Below are 19,188 nucleotides of genomic sequence, written 5' to 3' on the forward strand. Positions count from 1 at the left end.
GAAGTTCGCGTGCTGCGTAAATCTCGATACAGAGTCCAGACGCGAACGCGTCGTAAAATTAAAGCAGCTGCATCTAACCAGTATGCACCACTTTGCAATACATCGACGCGTGTTCTTTCTGTTTCTCTCTCGCCACGAGTTTCGCGCGTGAATCTGCGTCATCGAGACAAGGGGAAACGGGAAGGAACCTTAACGAACCTTTGCATCAACGTAGTCGAGCAACAATACGACCGCCATTTTAGTCGAACTCGAACTGTACGTAAAGTCCACGGGGGGTCGCGTCATGCTTATTCGAACAATATTAGTAGATACATAATTTCTGTCGACGTGTAACAGGATTAATGAAATGATAATTATGAAAATAGTAAACATGATTTATTGACAAGATTTTAACACGTTGACTGCCACGTACGTCACCTATTCAAATTGTTTGCTAAATTTGCAATAACACTTGTTCTGTCGAAACGTGTTCCTCATTCCTGAAACGTATAAAATGCCTTGAAGGTTCAAGGAATTGAATAATAAAATGGGCAAATTTATATTTTTGTTTAGCAACCTAATCCATAAATCAACAAAGAAAGTTATCTATTAAAAGTATTTTACATTTGCTAGCTACTACGAGTCCTAATAACGAACGAACGTTTTTCGATGTATATTTTGAAGAGATTAGATATATACATGAATCATATAGTAAATCAAAATGATAATGCAATAACAATTCAAGTAGTTGCACATTGAATATAATTCAGACGAAGTCTTATCATTATTTGTTGACAAATGGGTCATATTTAGATTGTTATTCATCAAGCTTGATTAAGTTGTCCAATATTTCTGCAGAAATTGATATTCCAAATCTAGTTGATTAACTCGGGCGTGAATTTACCGTGGCAGTGAACGTCGTTAACAGTTTTTATTTCGCCGTTTTGCAACGTGTCGTTCCGTTTGTTTCTCGTGCTTCCGATAGGAACGACCGTCGAAGATAACGAACCTCGACTAAATACATGCTCCTTACGTAGAACTTGCTTCGGTGACATTTAAACAAAAGGCCGTTAGACTCTATAGAAAATTATGATTCTATAAGGAATGTCTGGAAACGCTTATACAGCACTGTTCGTTGGAATAACCTCGCTTGCATTTTTACCGAATTATGCACACGAAGGCGAAAACAAAGAATTGGTAATTATGTATCGTAACGACGACCAATTTCAATAACCTTAAAGTGAGTTAAAGGGGAAAGATCAATGGGTGTTCTCAAGTTAAAATAATTCTCGCACCCTCATATTTTTCAAGATATACAGGGTGTTCGGCCACCCCCAGGAAAAATTTTAATGGGGGATTCTAGAGGCCAAAATAAGACGAAAATGAAGAATACCAATTTGTTGATGGAGGCTTCGTTAAAAAGTTATTAATGTTTAAAGTTCCGACCGTACTGAATTTTTTTCTCGAAACTGCGCAAGATTTCGGGGGTATGTCTATTCACCAAGAATGATTGTAATTGACCCCCTCAACCGAAAATAGTTTTTTTAGAACGATTTGAAATTTTTTTTTTCGTCGAAAAATTTAGGCACCTACCGCCTGTCGATTTTTCTTAAAAATTCCTTTTTCATTTTTAGTAATTTTGTTTGACGTCCTACAGAAAAGTTGTCTAATACTTTTTTGTAGGTACCCATGAACTTTACTTCAGAAAAAAGTTTCATTGAAATATATTCACAATTGTAGGAGTTACGGCTGTTTGAAAATTGGACCATTTTTATGGGGATTTTCTCATTTTGCGGGGTCAAGGACCAACTTTTCGAATATTTTTGCGATTTGTACATATTCTTCACCAAAATACGCGCAGTTTGCTTTTTTAAACATTAAAATCGTCCAATCCGTTCAGAAGTTATGACGTTTTAAAGATTCGTATGAAAATTCGGGCAGACATTTCTGGCCAGAAATTATATTTTCGCTAAGGAATTTTTTTCTCGAAAGTGCGTAGGATTTCGAGTGTATGTGTAATGACCAAAAATGATTGTAATTGACCCCCTCAACCGAAAATAATTTTTTTAGAATGATTTGAAAATTTTTTTTTTCACCGAAAAATTTCAACACCTATTCGATTTTTTTTCTCGAAAGTGGATAGGATTTCGAAGGTATGTCTATTCACCAAAAATGATTGTAATTGACCCCCTCAACCGAAAATAATTTTTTTAGAATGATTTGAAAATTTTGAATTTAATTGTTAATAACTTTTTAACGGAGCCTCCATCGACAAATTAGTATTCTTGATTTTCGTCTTATTTTGACCTCTAGAATCCCCCATTAAAATTTTTCCCAGGGGTGGCCGAACACCCTGTATTTTTTGCTCTAGAAAGCAACGTGACCTTTCCCCTTGACACACTTCAAGGACGTTGGAATGGATGAGGTCATCGACATAGTATGTAATTCTCAGGTTTCAAAACAAAACATAATTCAAGCCGGTTGTAACGCGCGTCACATGAATAGCCTCGTTTGTAAAAAGTGACTAAAAATAGTCTTACACATTGAATTCTTTGCGCGTTAATACTCGGCGTGTTTATCTTTTTCATTTATTTAAAAATTCCGACAGGAAGGCGAGTCATACAAGGAATGTAAATATGCTCCTGAAATATTGATCCAAGTTGCTTTTATAACATTGATAAAGGCGGTGTGACTTTCATATTGTCTTTCATCGGCGTTTTGTCTAGAAAACGATACGCACACACTGTCCATGACAATTCAGAGAAACGCGGGCCTGATAAATACTTTAATATCTCTTTCATAAAGCCATTTTCTTAGTACACATCCGACCATATAGTAGCTTTATCACGACTTGTTTTCCTTAGAATAATAAATTACACTTTACTATAACGCCTGAACATGTAGTAAGAAATTATTGCTACTTACTAGAATTTATTAGTGGCACGTTTACCTTATAAAATCTTTCGTTTGTCCGAAATAACATTTTTATCCGAGGTTATTCAAACGAACATCACTGTATAAAGAATGGAGCGTATAAGATAAACCACTTGGATAATTCGTTCAATTTTAGAGATAGAAAAGAACGAGACAATACTTGTTTGATTTGATAATCGTGGTCTGTAAGTCATTGTATTAGTTTTGTTAACCTTTATTAAGAGGTAAATAATAAAATTAATGACTTTGAAATGTCTTTGACTCTTCCACCTGAAAGCAAAAAAAGGCAACGCCATGCTATGCCCTCTCAATGAACGAATTATCCAGATGACCGGCCTTAAATACCACACCTTGTATGATGCGTATACATATGCATCTAAGAAATGAAAAATAAGCAACAATCAAGGGTAGGAATGAAAGAAAGCAATGACCAAGGACATCGAGTAGCGAACACCATCGATCTGAAAGAGACATATAGAAGGAGAGAGAGCGACTCTCGCGCGAAGGAAATCCGGCTGAACCGTTTCCACGATCGTGCAATTCTTTACTGCTCCGTTGATCTCACGATCTCGATCGATCCAACTATCCATCGGTCGGTCGGATTTCCTCGTCGCAGCATACTCTTTGACGCTCCGAGAGATCGTGCGCGCTTCGTAAACAATAGGAGAAACTATAACCAAGTTGTGCTAGGCTCAGAGCAATGATGAGCAACTAATTAATTAGTTGGTCGTTACAGAAGAGACAAAATTTACATGATTACCAAAAATATAATAAACGCATAAGTAAATGATTGTAAAATAAATTGTAAAACGGTTAACGCGAATATAAGAAAGAATCGGAGGGGACAATAATCGTAGTCGAATGGTAACGTGAAATGTCTTGAGATGTTAATTAACGTGCTTTCAGTTCTCGTAACCGTTTCCATGTTGTGCCGTTCATTTATGTCAGCACACCCGACGTAGTTGTCGATCAGCAACTACGAACTTAACACATAAGGAAGGAAAATCCTTGCAAATATTTGCTCAACGCGCACGTATTCGAACGGAATTTTTATCAAAACACAGAACTGTTTAAATTTCGTAATCGATAGGCTTACTTTTAAGAAATAGTTTCATTGTATACCAATACGTCTGTCATGTGCAATAATGCCTTTGTTTAACTGGTCGAATCGTTAGTCATATATAATAACAGAGCGAGTATGATATTTTCAAATAATCTCGTATTGTGCTAGTACGTTCACAGCCCGTGACCCGTATAAGGGTCACAGCGTCACGGTATTTGATATACCGCTGAGAGATCAGACAGCGAATACGTTAATCACACATCTTAAAACCTCTCGTTTAAGTTGGTAACCCCTGTTCCCTTACTTTTACTACTATTATCCTCCTTCTACGTGCATAGCATTTAACCACTTTATAATTTATTGCACAACCGTTTACTTATGTACGCTTCTTGTATGTTTAGCGATTATGTAAACGTTCTATCTACACGAAGAGGACCCTCGGCTTGGTCCGAAACGTCGAGTAAACGAAATATTTCGGATTACCCTGACACAACCAACCGATCAATTAGTATCCGTATGGATCGCGTCGGTGCGTCGAGCAAAGAAAAAAAGAATTCCAATCACATTTAGAGGAATAATGACGTACCAGCGGCGTAGATACTCGTGGCTGCGGAAGCATTTTAGAGCTGCGTCCGTGACAATTAACGTAGAGATAAGTCGACTGCAGTGCCCACATCTTGCTGGCCGAAATATATTATGCTACGAAAAGCGATATAGGGTGGGAGTGCTAGATGATAGTTCATAATCTTTGGTATCTAAGCTGTCATTATCCACGATATACGACTCCATTTCGACGTTATCAGCACTATTTAAGCCCCGTGTGCGTGGCGTGCGGAGGTCTTACCTATTCTCTCCCCCATTTCTCCCTTGTTTCTCGTCTATTCGCGGCAGTGCGTCGCCATCGTAGACGACGGTCGGGCATGAAGAAGCCTCGGTCCCGAAAACCGAACATGGCCGTCGGAACCCCTCCGAGAAACGTCGCGCCATCTCGTTCCGCGAAAGTTCATGCAACCTCGCTTTACATTTTTTTAACGTATATTCTCGTGGGATTGTTTCCTTCCCCGTCTTGTCGATCGCGCGTGTACGTCGAGTCGATTCCGTGCTCTTCGTCCTTCGCGCTTTATTGTTCGATACGCTGTTATCCGAGAACTAAATAGACCGAAGAAAGCATTCCCGCGCATCGAATTAATAACTGTCGCGATAAGTGTCGGCGCAGATAAAAAGAAAAATAAGAAACAGAGAAGACCGTATGCGCGATCGCGATAGTGTACCCCTAAGAAAGTCTGTTTTAGAACGCCAAAGCGAGGGATTTTCTTCGTAGCTTCTGTTCTGCAACATCGTCGACGATAGATTTTTCGTATGTAATTTATGGAATTATTGTAAATATACGTATTTCCCGCGAGTACAACGTACACGGGGAATGTACAATGAAATAAGAAAACATAAATGAAACACCAAAAGCAAAACGTTAAACCGATGTAAGAGTTATCGCAAACGACGAGATCCCGTGGGATCATCGATACATCGAACGTTCGAGTAAGTGAATGGTATCGAAGCAGGTCCGAAAACAATACTTAGAAACTGATGATGACGCTTATAAAGTACCATTTATTGAAATTTTTTTTTTTTTTTTGTTTTTCTTGCATTACAAAATTTATGCCACCTTTCGACTCGGTACACGCCAGCTGACGATTCTGGTGAACGACAAATCCTAAAAGACAATCCAAACTTCGACATTATACATGTTTCTCGCGTCTTTCGAAATCCGTGTTTTGGCGATGGCAGCCAGTCTAAGCTGAAACGGTTAGCATTCGCGAATACCAAGTGCAAGTATCGCTTAACGCGACAAAACGATTCGTCGACGGTTAAATAAACTTTGTGAATGACATAAATAAGGAAGAAGATCCAATATCCAACGGTAAATAGGCCGCAGTACGCGAATACGTTCGTTCGAATCGGGCGGTTACTGGGGCAACATGCGCGAGAGCATCGTTTCACGTTGGCGAACGATATTTCTGGGCGAACCGGGAGTGTTGCGAGCCAAAGTTGCGTAAAATGTAATTTGATTAATGATTAACGATTATGATTACTACCGAGTAATCTCTAACAATGATTAGCGAAGAACACTAAATGATCAAAATGTATGTAATCATCAAATCTGATTAACTCATTAATCATTAATCACGAAATAATAATAATGGGACGTTAATAATGATACTCAACATTTTTTTTTTTTTAGAAAATATATATTTATTGAACGAACGAGTAAATCTGTGTATTAAATGAAAACTAATGGATTATGAAAATGATATAAAAGTACATATACATATATATGTTTTTAGTACAATTCTCACTTCGAACATTTCATCTGACAAGAATAAATTCTGTATGATATAATATATTATTTATATTAATGTATATAATTTACTTTGTCATTACATTTATTTTGATAAACCTTCATCCGGCGAAGCTTTTGATACAAATTTATTTCGCAATATGCGAATAAGCAACTTTCGAACGAAGCATACATTTTCGTCGTATTTTTTAAACATAGATGTTTGTAATGTTTGTATAAAAACCTGTTGGACACCCTGTATATTAATTATCCATACATGTACATCGTCTGTTTGAAGTTGCGCATACGACAGATATAAAAATACAAATGAATAAATTTATTACGCTAATTTCTTGCTTTCTTCAAACCATATTACATATATTTTAGTAACGCAAAGAAACTTGCAATTACATCTCTTAATAAATTTCGGAACGTCACATTTTTTACACAGTTCTATTATTTCTAACAATGTGTCATTATTTCAAAGACTCGTTATTCCCAAAATTATTTTACCAAATAATATAATTGTATTTAAAGAATAAAGTAATTATGAAATAAGACAATATATTATTTAAAACAATGTCTCAAAAGTGTCCAGGTCTTGACTACATATAATTACTGATTTTAATAAAATCTAAAATCTTTTATCGAATGATCACAAATTACTAAATGATTACAAATCGTAATTACCGATCACAAATGAAGTTTATGATTACTGATTAATCCGAATGATGATTACTTGATTATTATAAATCGATTAAAAAGAAGTAATGAATTACTGGGTAACTCTGATATGCGATAAGGTACAGGGACGCGAAGACGCGCATATTTAAGCGCCACTGATCGAGAAAGAAAATGTACCATTCACGGAAAAGAGAATATTGCGCGCGAAAAATGGAACGTGAATCCTACGAGACAAACGAGCTATCGATTTTCGAGCAACGGACTATCGTTTGCGCTACGACTATCGAGAAATCGCGCGCACCGTACGATATATCGTTCCCGTTAACCTCCATTGAACATGGACGCGTGCAGTAGTCGCGACGCCGCTGTTAAATATAGAAGGAACAAATTTCTGTAACGAAACAACGCACAAAGAGGCAAAGTAGCAAAGTGGGAAATAGGATCGGAGCAGGACAAAAAGAGAGGTTATAACAAAGCGTAAATTTCGACGGATGGCGGTGTGCAGGCGATAGAACTAGACGAGAAAATAGAAGGTGACAAAATACACGAGGTTAGAAAAGTAGAAAGGAGGGAGAAAATTGTCGGAGATAACTATAGTTAGACCGCTAGGACACGGCGCGAGACGAAGACAGAGATAGACGAAGGAGGTGAACAAACACCACCAACGTACTAAATAAATACCATCGTTCGAAGAAACATCAGAACGTTAAGCAGAAACGAAAAAAAGCATTTAAGGCAGTTGCGTGAAAGCGTATAAATACTTCAAGAAATCATAAAAGAATGCCCCTGATACTCGGCGTAAAAGAAGTGTGTTTTCACGATAGGAATATTATACAAAATTCTAGTGACTAAATCTGAAAATCGTATCCACGGACATCACGGCGTGGTCTTTTCGGGTGTACACGTGTAAACGCGAATAAAACGAAAGATTCTGAGAAATGCACGCGACGGCGGTGGCTGCAGCTCTGAATCGCGATTCAACGAGCACAGCTAGCGACAGCAACGACGGTATGCGCGTACCTTGGAACTTTCCAGAAGTTTGGGTGGGAGAGAAAGACAAGACACCAAGAGTGGGGAATCGTGGAAACAGTTACGGGAGCAACAAAGAAAGACCGAGTCGAGAGAGAACGGAGTAACGCTGGAACGGGCTGGCAGGGGAGGCGAAATCAAGCCGGTGGAGAACTATCGGTCGATTTGCAGGATTGTGCGAGCGACCGAATTCACGTTACGTTAAAGATAGCACATCGTGGTGTCTTACCTTCGTTTTCGATATGTGCACTAGGCACAGAGGCCATGGCTGCATCATCTGTCTTCTCTGGGAATTGGACATCTCGAAAGGCACACCCGAAACGTGCGTGGTGTCAACTGTTTCGTCGCCGGCAGATCGCGTCGTGAACCGCCACAAGTCTGCGTCCTCCAGCGTTCGCCGCAGAGTCGTCGATACCGCCGCCCTCTGGTCTTCTCTACCCTTTCCTTTATTCCCCGGGGTTTTCTTATTGTGACACGTGATCGGCCGTTGTTGATTATTTCCCAGCTTTCCTCTCGTTCGCGTGGCTTCGTCGTGCGTGAGACAATCGAGTGGTTTTCGATGTTAGTAGTTTCTTATATTAGCACGTGTCGATATCTTCTCCTTTGCTCTGATTTCGACATACAAACGCCACCCTTGTACAGAGAACGACTCAAAGGTGAACGCTATTGTGGCCGCATGGACGAATCGAACGTGTTTTGTATGGAACCTCGATCCACTACCGCTGCCAACAGTATCAAAGGCACCACCGCTACCCTGTATCGTTACTGTGAATTGAACTGTGCTTGTGGTATACGTGTCCTGTTGCCTGCCGCCCTGCTACGCCGGCTGCTTACTTCGTTTTCGTTCACCGATGTTTCTGCGTACACCTGTTACTCCTGTGATACGTGCCTCTCCCGCGCGTCAATAGTCGTTTCTCGCTATCCTCGAACCGTAACCCGATCGATTTGAATTGCTTCCACAACGTCTGGGTCGCTTCGCGTAGCTATAATTAGATATTTCTTCTCTTGTCGCCGGTTTATCAGTGTCGATCTTCGATCCGTCTTCTAAACCGCTATATATCGTGGCCAGCTTTTGAACTTTCGTTAGTACTGTGTGGTCGTTGTGGCGCCGTGTGCGTTTTAATCGTTCAAAATATGAATGAAATGTGCTTTTACGTATGTTTTGGAACTTTGCTAATCAGATCGGGGGGTTTGTCTCTTTTATATAGAGGCCTGTGCGGTCGTAGGCGCCGCCTCCTCTCCTGGGGCGCGCGCCACTGGTGGGGGCACACCTGATGACCCCGCACCTCTTCACCCCCTCACCTACATTGCTTCATACGCCCTTCCCCTCCTGCTCCGCGACGCATAACGTTGCGTTGCGTACATGTGCGTCGCGGCTTCTCACACAAATTTATCACAGATTGGGTAGATAGTTCCCGCGCAAATTAATACATAAGAAAGAGTTATTGCGTCTCGTGGAATTTCTATTTTGTGCGGAGTTGGTAGTTTTCAAACTTGTTCGAATGCGCCTCTTCCTCCCTCTCCCCCAAAAAAAACAAATTTCTGTGTCTAAAATTTATAGACAGAACCTTTTTGTAACGTTCATTTTAACCAAATTTTATTTAAAAGACTTTAACAGACAAGACAAATTTTATTTAAAATGAAAATAAATAACTATTTGGAATAATTGTTTTCAGTTTTCAATGGGTATTTCAAATGATGAAACTACTTCATTAATTTATATTTTAAATAGTAGCTTTGTTAAAAGTAATGCCTAAGACAATTTTTTTTAATATTCTTAATTTATTCAACAAGGGAATATTGAGAGTGAATATTTTGTAGTTAACTTTACAATGTTATTAAAAATTAATCAAAATAATAGTAAATAATATTTCACGACGCGTCCTTTTAATACCATTTTCATTGAAGATTATAATTATTTAAACTAAACAATATTTTCATGAATATATTAACTGAAACACTTATGACAAACATTATTAATTTAGCTTAAATATGCATAGAATAATATTTCATTTAATCTTATCTTGTTTAGAGAAGATAGAGAAAATTTTCACGTAATCTCTTTTGAAATTTGATTTCAAGTGAAGGGGATGGTTCTTATTCAACAAATAAGGTGATGAGTCATAGTAGGGATAGACTGCATAAGTATACTAGTCGTTAGATTCGTTACTTTGATTATTGCAGGAATTTTTAGTCCCGGTTCCCATTAATCAAATTTCTACATTAATTCATTTCCTCTTTAAGGGAAAGTCACTAGCGTCTTTCTCTTATAGGTTTTGACCCAAACCTAACCCGAACCCTAGTGACTTTCTCTTAAAGAGGGAACGAATTAATGTAGCCAGTCTTGCAGAAAAGAAATATTAAATATTCTGTAATAATAATAGTACATTTTTAAAAGAATAAATTGAAAACAAATGTGTAGAATTAAAAAAGGTGAGTTACTAACTTAACCTTGAATACAAAAACACTATACATATTTATAAAAACGTAATAATGCAGGATAAAACTGCATTGTTACATTTTTATAAAGCACATAAATCTGTAAAATTAAAATTCAAATATTTTTCTACGTTGACCACAAAGTTTTGTTTTTATCCAGTAATGGTAAAGAAATCGAAAGAGCACGATTTAGATGGCCGACGCTCATTAGGCAACTCTCCCCTATTATTCGCATTCTAGCCGTTCATAAGCCTGATTATTGATCCAACAATCTTCCTCGAAACAAACAAACGTCGCTAGTCTTATCTTCACAATTATTTGCTTTTTTCCCGTTTGTCTGTGTATTCTTTTTGTTCAACTCTACTTGTTTCAAATTAAAAAAGAACATAAAAAATGTTGATAAACGTACATACTGTCAGTTTTTGTACCATATCTCTGAAACTATGTGGAATTCAGCGAAAGGATCGGAGATATAATGTGATCACGATGTTTTTTTCGGAAATAGACGGTTGGAAAGAGATTGACGGGTCGAAAAGTAAATCTGGATGTCGAAAGATTGAGAGACGTCATTTTCCGTAGTGTTATAGTCGTCAGTGAGGCTTCGACGCCAGAGTATCCTTTGGGCTTCTCACGGAAGGTTCCAGTCGTTCGACCTCCTTTGGTCGTGACCGTATTTAGTTGCTTCTGAACCTATCCACACATATGCGCCTTTCTGCGCCGCGCTTTCTCGTCTGCGTTCAATTTTCTTCTGCGTTGAGGTTCTGATTAAACGAAAGAAAAAATTTCGTACGCGCTGCGACGAGCTCTTCTACCCGGTTGCTCTTCCAACATCAACCGTTGGGCACGAGTTTTTAATATATTGGAATTCGTAAATTATTCGCAACAATTAATCGACGCCAGGAGGCGTAACGATCGCATTTATCAATTGACGTCCTCAGCCACTGGGATCGCTGCACGCAGAATTGGACGTTATCGAATAGATTATTATTAAAGTAACGTTCCAACAAAGATTCGTCGAAATCAAACTTTATTTCGGTAACCTACACGCGATAAAGAATAAACTGGACGTTGCTGACGAATAACGGACAAGAATTTACTTCTCTTAAAAATGTATTAAATTAAAAACTTACTACAATTATTCCTTGATGGCCAGACGCAACTGTGGCTTATTTGTAATCGTCTAATGATGCAATGATAAATGCAGGTGTAAAACAGAATACTGATGATTTAATCATAATCGGTTTAGTAGATTTTGAGTTAACCCGAGTGCACAATCAGACCGAAATTCTAAAAATATATCGTTTGGTTTAGGTACCTTATAAATTATGCGGTCAAGTCGAAATTGTCTAAAAATATTACGATTACAAGTTACGGTTTTATTTATATAGAAAAGATAGATTTTTATACCTCTGCCAGTTTTGGTACGTCGCAAAAGCGTCTAATTTCTTCCGTCTTCTCGTGCTTCTGCGACTCCCTCCACAGGTATCCTCAGATTCGCATAGATCGTAATGCCAATGGACAAATGTTTAATGTACGCTCTTGCGACGAGAGAAAAAAAAATCATCTGAAATAACCGGTTTCTTTTGCGTCACCTGCGTTTTTATCATCTCAATAGAAGCTTCCCTTTTTTTTATCCTTATTTTTGTCATTGCAAATCGATCTTCTTTGCTCGACTATGCGACAAATGCGACATCCTCACTTGCGCCAGTAATTAGAAAATCGACACGACGTGGAATCTCATCTTATACTTTTCCTACTGAAGATTTTGGTGTTTTGAGGGGTGAAAAAAAATAGAATATTTCAATGGGCATGTTTTGTAAACAATTGAGATTTTTAATACAAAAGTCTTTAGAAATTATTTTACAAGCAAGTGTATTAAATGCGACAGGCTTTTTAAATCAACTCTTAATTTTTTTTGCAACTTTTCCTTTGACTATTTAGAGGATTTTAACAAACTGTAATATAAGGTCATTGAAGGTCGCGGGAGATAATAGAATATAGTAGTAGAGTAACGATACGACTGAGAAACGTTATTCTTTCATGACATGCGATATTCCTATTAAAATTTCATTTTGGTATTGTCTCTTGACAATTGCAAATGAATCCATATGGAAATGGTTCCAAGAACATCGAAACATTAGTCTGTCCATTTTTTTTATTTCGGTTTTTATTTTACGAGAATAATGCATTTCGAAAAACGAGATTTCCCAGATGATCTGAACAACAATGCGCGGGAGGATAAGGCGTTGAACGAATGGAAATAGAGGAAATCGATTATTGCGACGTAGATAATGATACAAAACAAGACTGTTGCAAAATAATTAGTAATCACCCATCGACATTCAAACGTCGGTGATGTAAATTATGCATTAATATCACGACTACACTAAAATGCATATCATGTACACGTTTCGTATGTAGAAAACATTGTAAGACTACAATAACATGTTATCTTACTTCTTGTTTGAAGACCACTGTTAACATGATTCCTCAACGCCTACAAATGAACAAAAAATTGCACATTTTTGTGCAAATATTTACCGTATTTTTAAATTCTTTAATGTGTGATTTGTACGTTCGTATAAATATTATATATTTATTTAACAACTAAATTGAAAATTCATGATGATAATGTCTCGTCCATATGATGGAGTACCATACGTGCCCCCCATCATGTCATTTCACATAACAGGCGCACCCCGTCATGTTATTCTAAAAGGCGTGCCCATCGAATGGTTAAATACATTACGACGGAAACAAATATTTGCATAATTGATAGCATTTTAGAAATTCTATTAATTTCTATACCTTAAAACTATTTCAAAAGACACCTTACAAAATTTTAACTTGAAACTCTAAAAATTGTACTATTAAAAAGTTATGTTTGTGCCATCGAAGTGTGTGGATATTGAATGAACAAATAATTCGATAGGAGGTCTCTACCCGAAATTCGCATAAAAGCTTCTGGCTACCTGGACGAGTCCGCGATCGATGCTCATTCGCGTTTTTGCAACGCGATCTTGAACTTTATGTCGACGCGCAAAACGCCATTTCAGTCGACATCGGACGTAAACATTGATTTTCTAATACGCAATGTTTACACGTCGTTAAAAATTACATTTACCTTTCACATAACTGCATTTCTATGGGCTTTACTGGCATAATCGTAAACAGGTAGTTATATCAATTTTAAACTGTATTTTTAATACGTGTAATTAATAATTTGGTCGTCCATTGTATGACACAATGGCTGGAGGTTTGCATTCAGATCGAAGACGGCCATTTCGGGCACTTCTTACAAACGTAACCAGTTATACATTTACCAAAGCACAGAGTGACTATAACTCGGAAATAAGGTCATACAGGGCATATATCTATGTGGAGTTTTTACATTGCTTTTGTGTCCCCTATTTACCACTAAAATAGGTACCACATGTTATGAAATATTCATTGAAATCCATTCAGCCGCAATCGTATTAACAGTCATACATACATACGCACCGTAAACTGGAGGAATATTGTCACCACGGTGTAACACTGGCAGCTATAAGTCAGTATACTTTTACCTAATTTCTATCAAACCAAGTTCAAAAGAGAACAGAGAAAGAGAAGTACTTTATAAAACATCAACGAAAGATTTTAATGACTGTAAATAATAACATTAATATTATAAACGTTAATTAAGATGAAAATAAGTAGATACAAAATTAGTTCATAATACTCATCATTTCGGGAAAGATAAATTAATCCTAAACAAAAATAAAAAGATTTTTAAATGGATGGATTTGACACTGGAAAAAAGAAAAATTTAAATGATATACTACTATAATAAAATATTCAAAACAAATGTAAACTTTTTCCTATCTATGTTACACGATGTAAGATATATTAACATATATTATGACAAAGTTTGGTTTTCAACAATCAAAACGCGATATAAGGTATCTTGAAACGTGTTTTCCTGTAAACATATTATTTTGTAATTGTTATTGATTAGAATAATTTCCCTCCTTATAGGTGGCGAAATAAACCGAAAGAGACCTTATCGCGTCAGTTTACGTTTATTTATTTTATGTAATTGTTTTACTGCATAGATATGTAAAGGTGTACATATGAGATAAATATGTAAAATAGTATTATACACAAGATACAAGGTTCGACTAAAACACTGTTTCTAATTTTCTTTTTACATCATTCGAGTTCTGATACCAGAAGTACAGCATAACTCTTATTTGGATAAAAATCTCCATTAACGGGCGAAAGATAAATAATCCGTTTCGAAAGATGAACGTCCACGACAATGTCGACGATTTTATTCCAATGGTCTCTGTTCGTTTCTCGAACGGTCAGAGTTCCTCGACAATTGTCGCCCATCATTACATCGCACAACACGGTTAACTCAATGATCTATAACGGTCAATCGATTGAACGAATCGTTAGCAACGTCAAAGGAAAACTACCTGCCAACTTCCATAAAATTCCGCTCCAAATAATGCAATAGAGCACACCTAAACGAAACGAGACGAAATCGCTTGTATGTACCTCGCATTGGGGATGCTCGATTTTCTAGAAATCGATTTAAATGGAGCAACTATCAATGTTTCTAGACAATTGAAACTTTCTGAAGCATAAATATTCGTTTAACAGAAAATTTCATTACTTCCCGTAGTTTATAGGCAACGATAAATTGCAGAGTCACAATTATGATCTATCGACATTGTTTACTTCAACTAAAAAAGATATTTAAATTTATTTGTCAAGAATCTTTGATTGGTTGAACCCCCAAGGGGGTTGAATGATCAGAGAACACTCGTAATTTCAGCGTTTCTTTTCGAACAATTTTGATTCTCGCGAGAGACCAATGTCACATACATGCGACAGCGATGCTTGTATTTTATGACCGTATAAAAAATTTAAGTATGAACTATAGTTCAATCTGACGTATAAATAATACATTATTCAGAATATTCAGTCGATCTATTTAATACATTTTATTTATCCTCGATAGTAATCAAGCAGATAGTAGAAGCAGTTACGTTAAACGTAATTATTACAAATATAGTTCTGTTTGTGACAGACGGATTACTGTTCACGAAAGAATGCGTGAGAAATGTAACATAAACAATATATTAATAATTATCGAATCCGATTAAATTTCTTACTTCTTTTAAAGCAAATATTTGAAAGGCATCTTTTTTAACTTTCGCTCGATGTATTTCTGCGCCGACTGATTATGTTCAGTGTTTTTCAATATAGCGAGTGTTCAAGTTTTGCGAAATCGCAAAAACGCATCTATGCCCCCACTTATGACCATATGCATAATTTCACATGTGTGCATACATTTCCATGTTGAATAAAATTTTCTTTTTGTGATTTTTAATTTACATAAAGTAATACACATGACTTCATTTAGCTGTAGTTATGTTTTTCAATTAAAAGTGTATATTGAAAATACATCGCGTTTATACGACTCGGCGTATGTAAAAAGTTTCGAAACGAATTAATCTGTTAGGTATTTAATCTTAAAATGTTTCGATAAAATCGATCAAAAAAATTTAAGCATAGTTTTTAGTATTATGTGGATTGTAAAGTATTATTTCGTAGGGTCCAACATGGTGTTTAATGTGTTAACATGATAAAGCTTTGATAAATGACGGTCATGCGTATTGTACAAAGTTTGAAAGATGATTAGCTGGACGGCACAGAGGCAAGGAGGGGTACCGCGCATGCGCCAACCTATCCCCACTCTTACAACCGTGACGGCACGCTCTGGCACAGAAGTAGAGTTGGGTTTAGTACACGTGACCGCGGCCACTAAATCAAACGACGATCAAAAGTGTGTGCGCGTGACGTGTGACCAATCCGGTAACCATATTCCTTCTGCACGTCGCCTTTCCAACTTTGCACAATACATTGACTCCGCCATTTTCTACCAAAGTTCCGCTTATCCAGGTATTCGTTGCTTACGATTTGCAAACGTTATTTTAGTTAGAAGTTTATAATTTATAATTTAACAAATAAATATCTTTAACAATTCATTTTCTAAAGTAGATATAAGTCGTATAGCAAAGATGTCGCTGTTCCTTTAGTACTTTTCCATTGCTTTCTATTTACATAATCGTGTCTTTGTTGCTTGAATTGCATTTTCATTTTTCAACGTCAATTTTTAAGTGTCAGCCATACACGAACGTGCACATGTCTATGCTATTAGGTAAATCCAAAATTGCAATTTAACAATAGCATTTTTATCGAGTAAAATGAACAGGGGTTGCAGGCAGATGTAATATAGATTTTAAACTTTTGTAAATTGATTTTTTTTAAGTTTTAGAGCAGAATACTCCCGGTAATGGGTCACTGACGGTTGTCGGGACGTTTACACGAGGTGTGGCCACGCGAAAGGATGAAATTAAAGACTCGCTGAGACGCCTACGTACAGACGACGCGGTCCAAATCGCTTCGAATGCAAATGCGTGCCCGTGCACAATTGTGCTTAATCTAACAGCGTACATACGCTAACGCTGACCAAGCGTCGCGACCGTCGTTATACCCATGACAGCAACAATATATGTATAGTATGTAAACGGTATTCTATCGCGAAGACGAGCGAGAACGATCGCCCGACAGTGAATCGACCCGGCTCTCGAATGTTCTTAGCGATCGTTGCTTCGAAATTACTCGCATAGTAATCGAACATCGACAAACAGCACGCGTAATAATTCTACTCGATCGTTCCGTTTCAAAGATCCCAAACGTTTTTTAAACAAATTTTTGATTTCCGAAGAAAATTTGTTAGTTAGGCAACCATACTTTCCTCAGACACTGTAGGCTACCTTGATCTTTTATTCCCGAGTTTGAATATTCAGAAGAAAGTTGTTTCAGAACATTATACTTTCAACTTGAGGGTAGAAATATCTACGAGGAAGAATAATTCTAGGCTTAAATATGTAGACAAATGTGTTATTTTGCGTAAAACCATCAAAATAATGGAGATTGTTTGTCTCTAAATATAGAACTCGTTGAAGCGACAGACAGATAAACAGTTATTTAATAAGCTATTTCAAAAACACTCCGCGATCGATCTTGATTTGAAAGGATACAAGATACAGCGAATTTTATTGAATTGTTATTTACAACCAAAACATATTTGATTTTCTTTTTAATCCCTAATGTAGAGTCGCTTAACCCCTTAACGCTCATATTTTTCGGGTTAACCAAGAATGATCAGTTTTCTTTATTGGATTTGTTCCTAAAAATGCAGTTTTTGTTAATTACAATGTTGTATCTAACGTATAATTTGAAAGAAAACAAATATTATCATCCCTTAAACCGTTGGATTAAACAAATATCGTTTTTCAAAGCAGTCAGACTCGGGCATGAACGTTAAGGGGTTAATTTTGTTCCGAAGATGTTCGTTCGTATTTCGTATTTAGAAACATTGCAGTTTGAAACAGGATTCTAGGATTCTGAGAAGCAAAAGGAAGACAATTTTCGGGTATTCCCAATCCTGGAAAAATCCCCAGGCAAACGTAATCATTAGTCTCGTCGATCGATGTCGGAGATCGAGGAAAACTATCGACGGAACGCATATCGTACGTTCATCATGAACGTGCCCGAGGAGTTCAGAGGATCGAAGTGATTGATATGTAGATCGTTTGGTCGCTCAGTCGATGAACTAGACGCTATTGCAATTTCATCATCCTTAACGCGATACCGTGGACCCTGACCATAAAACCGAAACTCGTTATCGCGATACGTTTGATAAATTATTCCCCCCAGCTGGAACTGAGCGCAATCAATCGTTCGCGTACACGGTGGATCTATTTCTAATTTCAGTCTCGTCGATAAATCATATTCTCTGGAAAATTATCGGTCAATTTTGAACGGTCATTTCCGATTCGAGTTTAACCGCTTCGCAGCCATTCGTGACTTTGTATACTCAAAAGAATTCCAACGTTTCTGTTAATTTCAGGAAATTAAACGACCGATAAGATACCTGCGTCTAAGGAAAAATTTATGCCGACTACATAGATCTACAAATATGCGAAATTTGAAGGGGGGAAGTGATTTGGATATCTTTTTCGCTGATATTGTTCGTAGGAAGCACGATTTCGATGCCAATTAAACTTCAGTTGCCATGTTGCGCGTTATATTGCTTACGTCAGTACGCGGACGAACGCGCCCAATCAAGTCTGTATAACAATAAAAATATGCTGCGTCATGAAACTCAGATACCACGAAAACCACGGAAACTTCCAGGATGACCTAATACCGCGATGTAAAACTCCCATACTTCTTTTTTATTTTCTTCTTCTGTACTTGTGTCCTGTTGTATTTAGACCAGCGTTATCAAAGATGAAGGATCCCTAGCATTTCAGATCAGTTGAACTTCGGTATTCGTCGAGTTCGATTGCAAATGGGACGTGATTTTTCACAACGTCAATGGAAAATTGCGTTCAGGTTTGATACAAGTACAGTGATAGTGTTAACAGAAAAACAACCACCGAGGATGGGGTAGATACGCGTGTTTACAAAGTCTGAAGCAGTACAAAAACCAGGCCCGAGAATAAAAGATCCACTATCGCGTTCGAAAATAATATGGTTGCCATTGTCATTACGGGTGAGAATGAGAAGAAACGAGAGCAATGGAATGTTCTAGAACAGTCGATCTGATGTTCGATGCGAGTGCGTAGAAAGTAGCGCGCCGCGGCGTCGACTCGTTTCTCAA

At 37.3% G+C, this 19,188-nt stretch overlaps 2 protein-coding genes across 2 annotated transcripts in view; one reads left to right on the forward strand and one right to left on the reverse strand.

Moving 5' to 3' along the window:
* Window positions 1–9,208, reverse strand: part of Tret1 (trehalose transporter 1) — a 33,183-nt gene extending 23,975 nt beyond the window's left edge. Inside the window, exon 1 of the mRNA XM_076775295.1 lies at window positions 8,254–9,208. Coding sequence (XP_076631410.1) covers window positions 8,254–8,325 — 72 coding nt within the window. The 5' untranslated portion in view covers window positions 8,326–9,208. The remainder of the gene's footprint in view (window positions 1–8,253) is intronic.
* The window catches only part of LOC143346807 (RING-box protein 2-like), a 48,357-nt gene that overhangs the window by 25,113 nt on the left and 4,056 nt on the right, over window positions 1–19,188 (forward strand). The window lies entirely within an intron of this gene.

This window comes from Colletes latitarsis, chromosome 10 (genome assembly GCF_051014445.1).
Source record: "Colletes latitarsis isolate SP2378_abdomen chromosome 10, iyColLati1, whole genome shotgun sequence".
NCBI classification, from domain to species: Eukaryota; Metazoa; Arthropoda; class Insecta; order Hymenoptera; family Colletidae; genus Colletes; species Colletes latitarsis.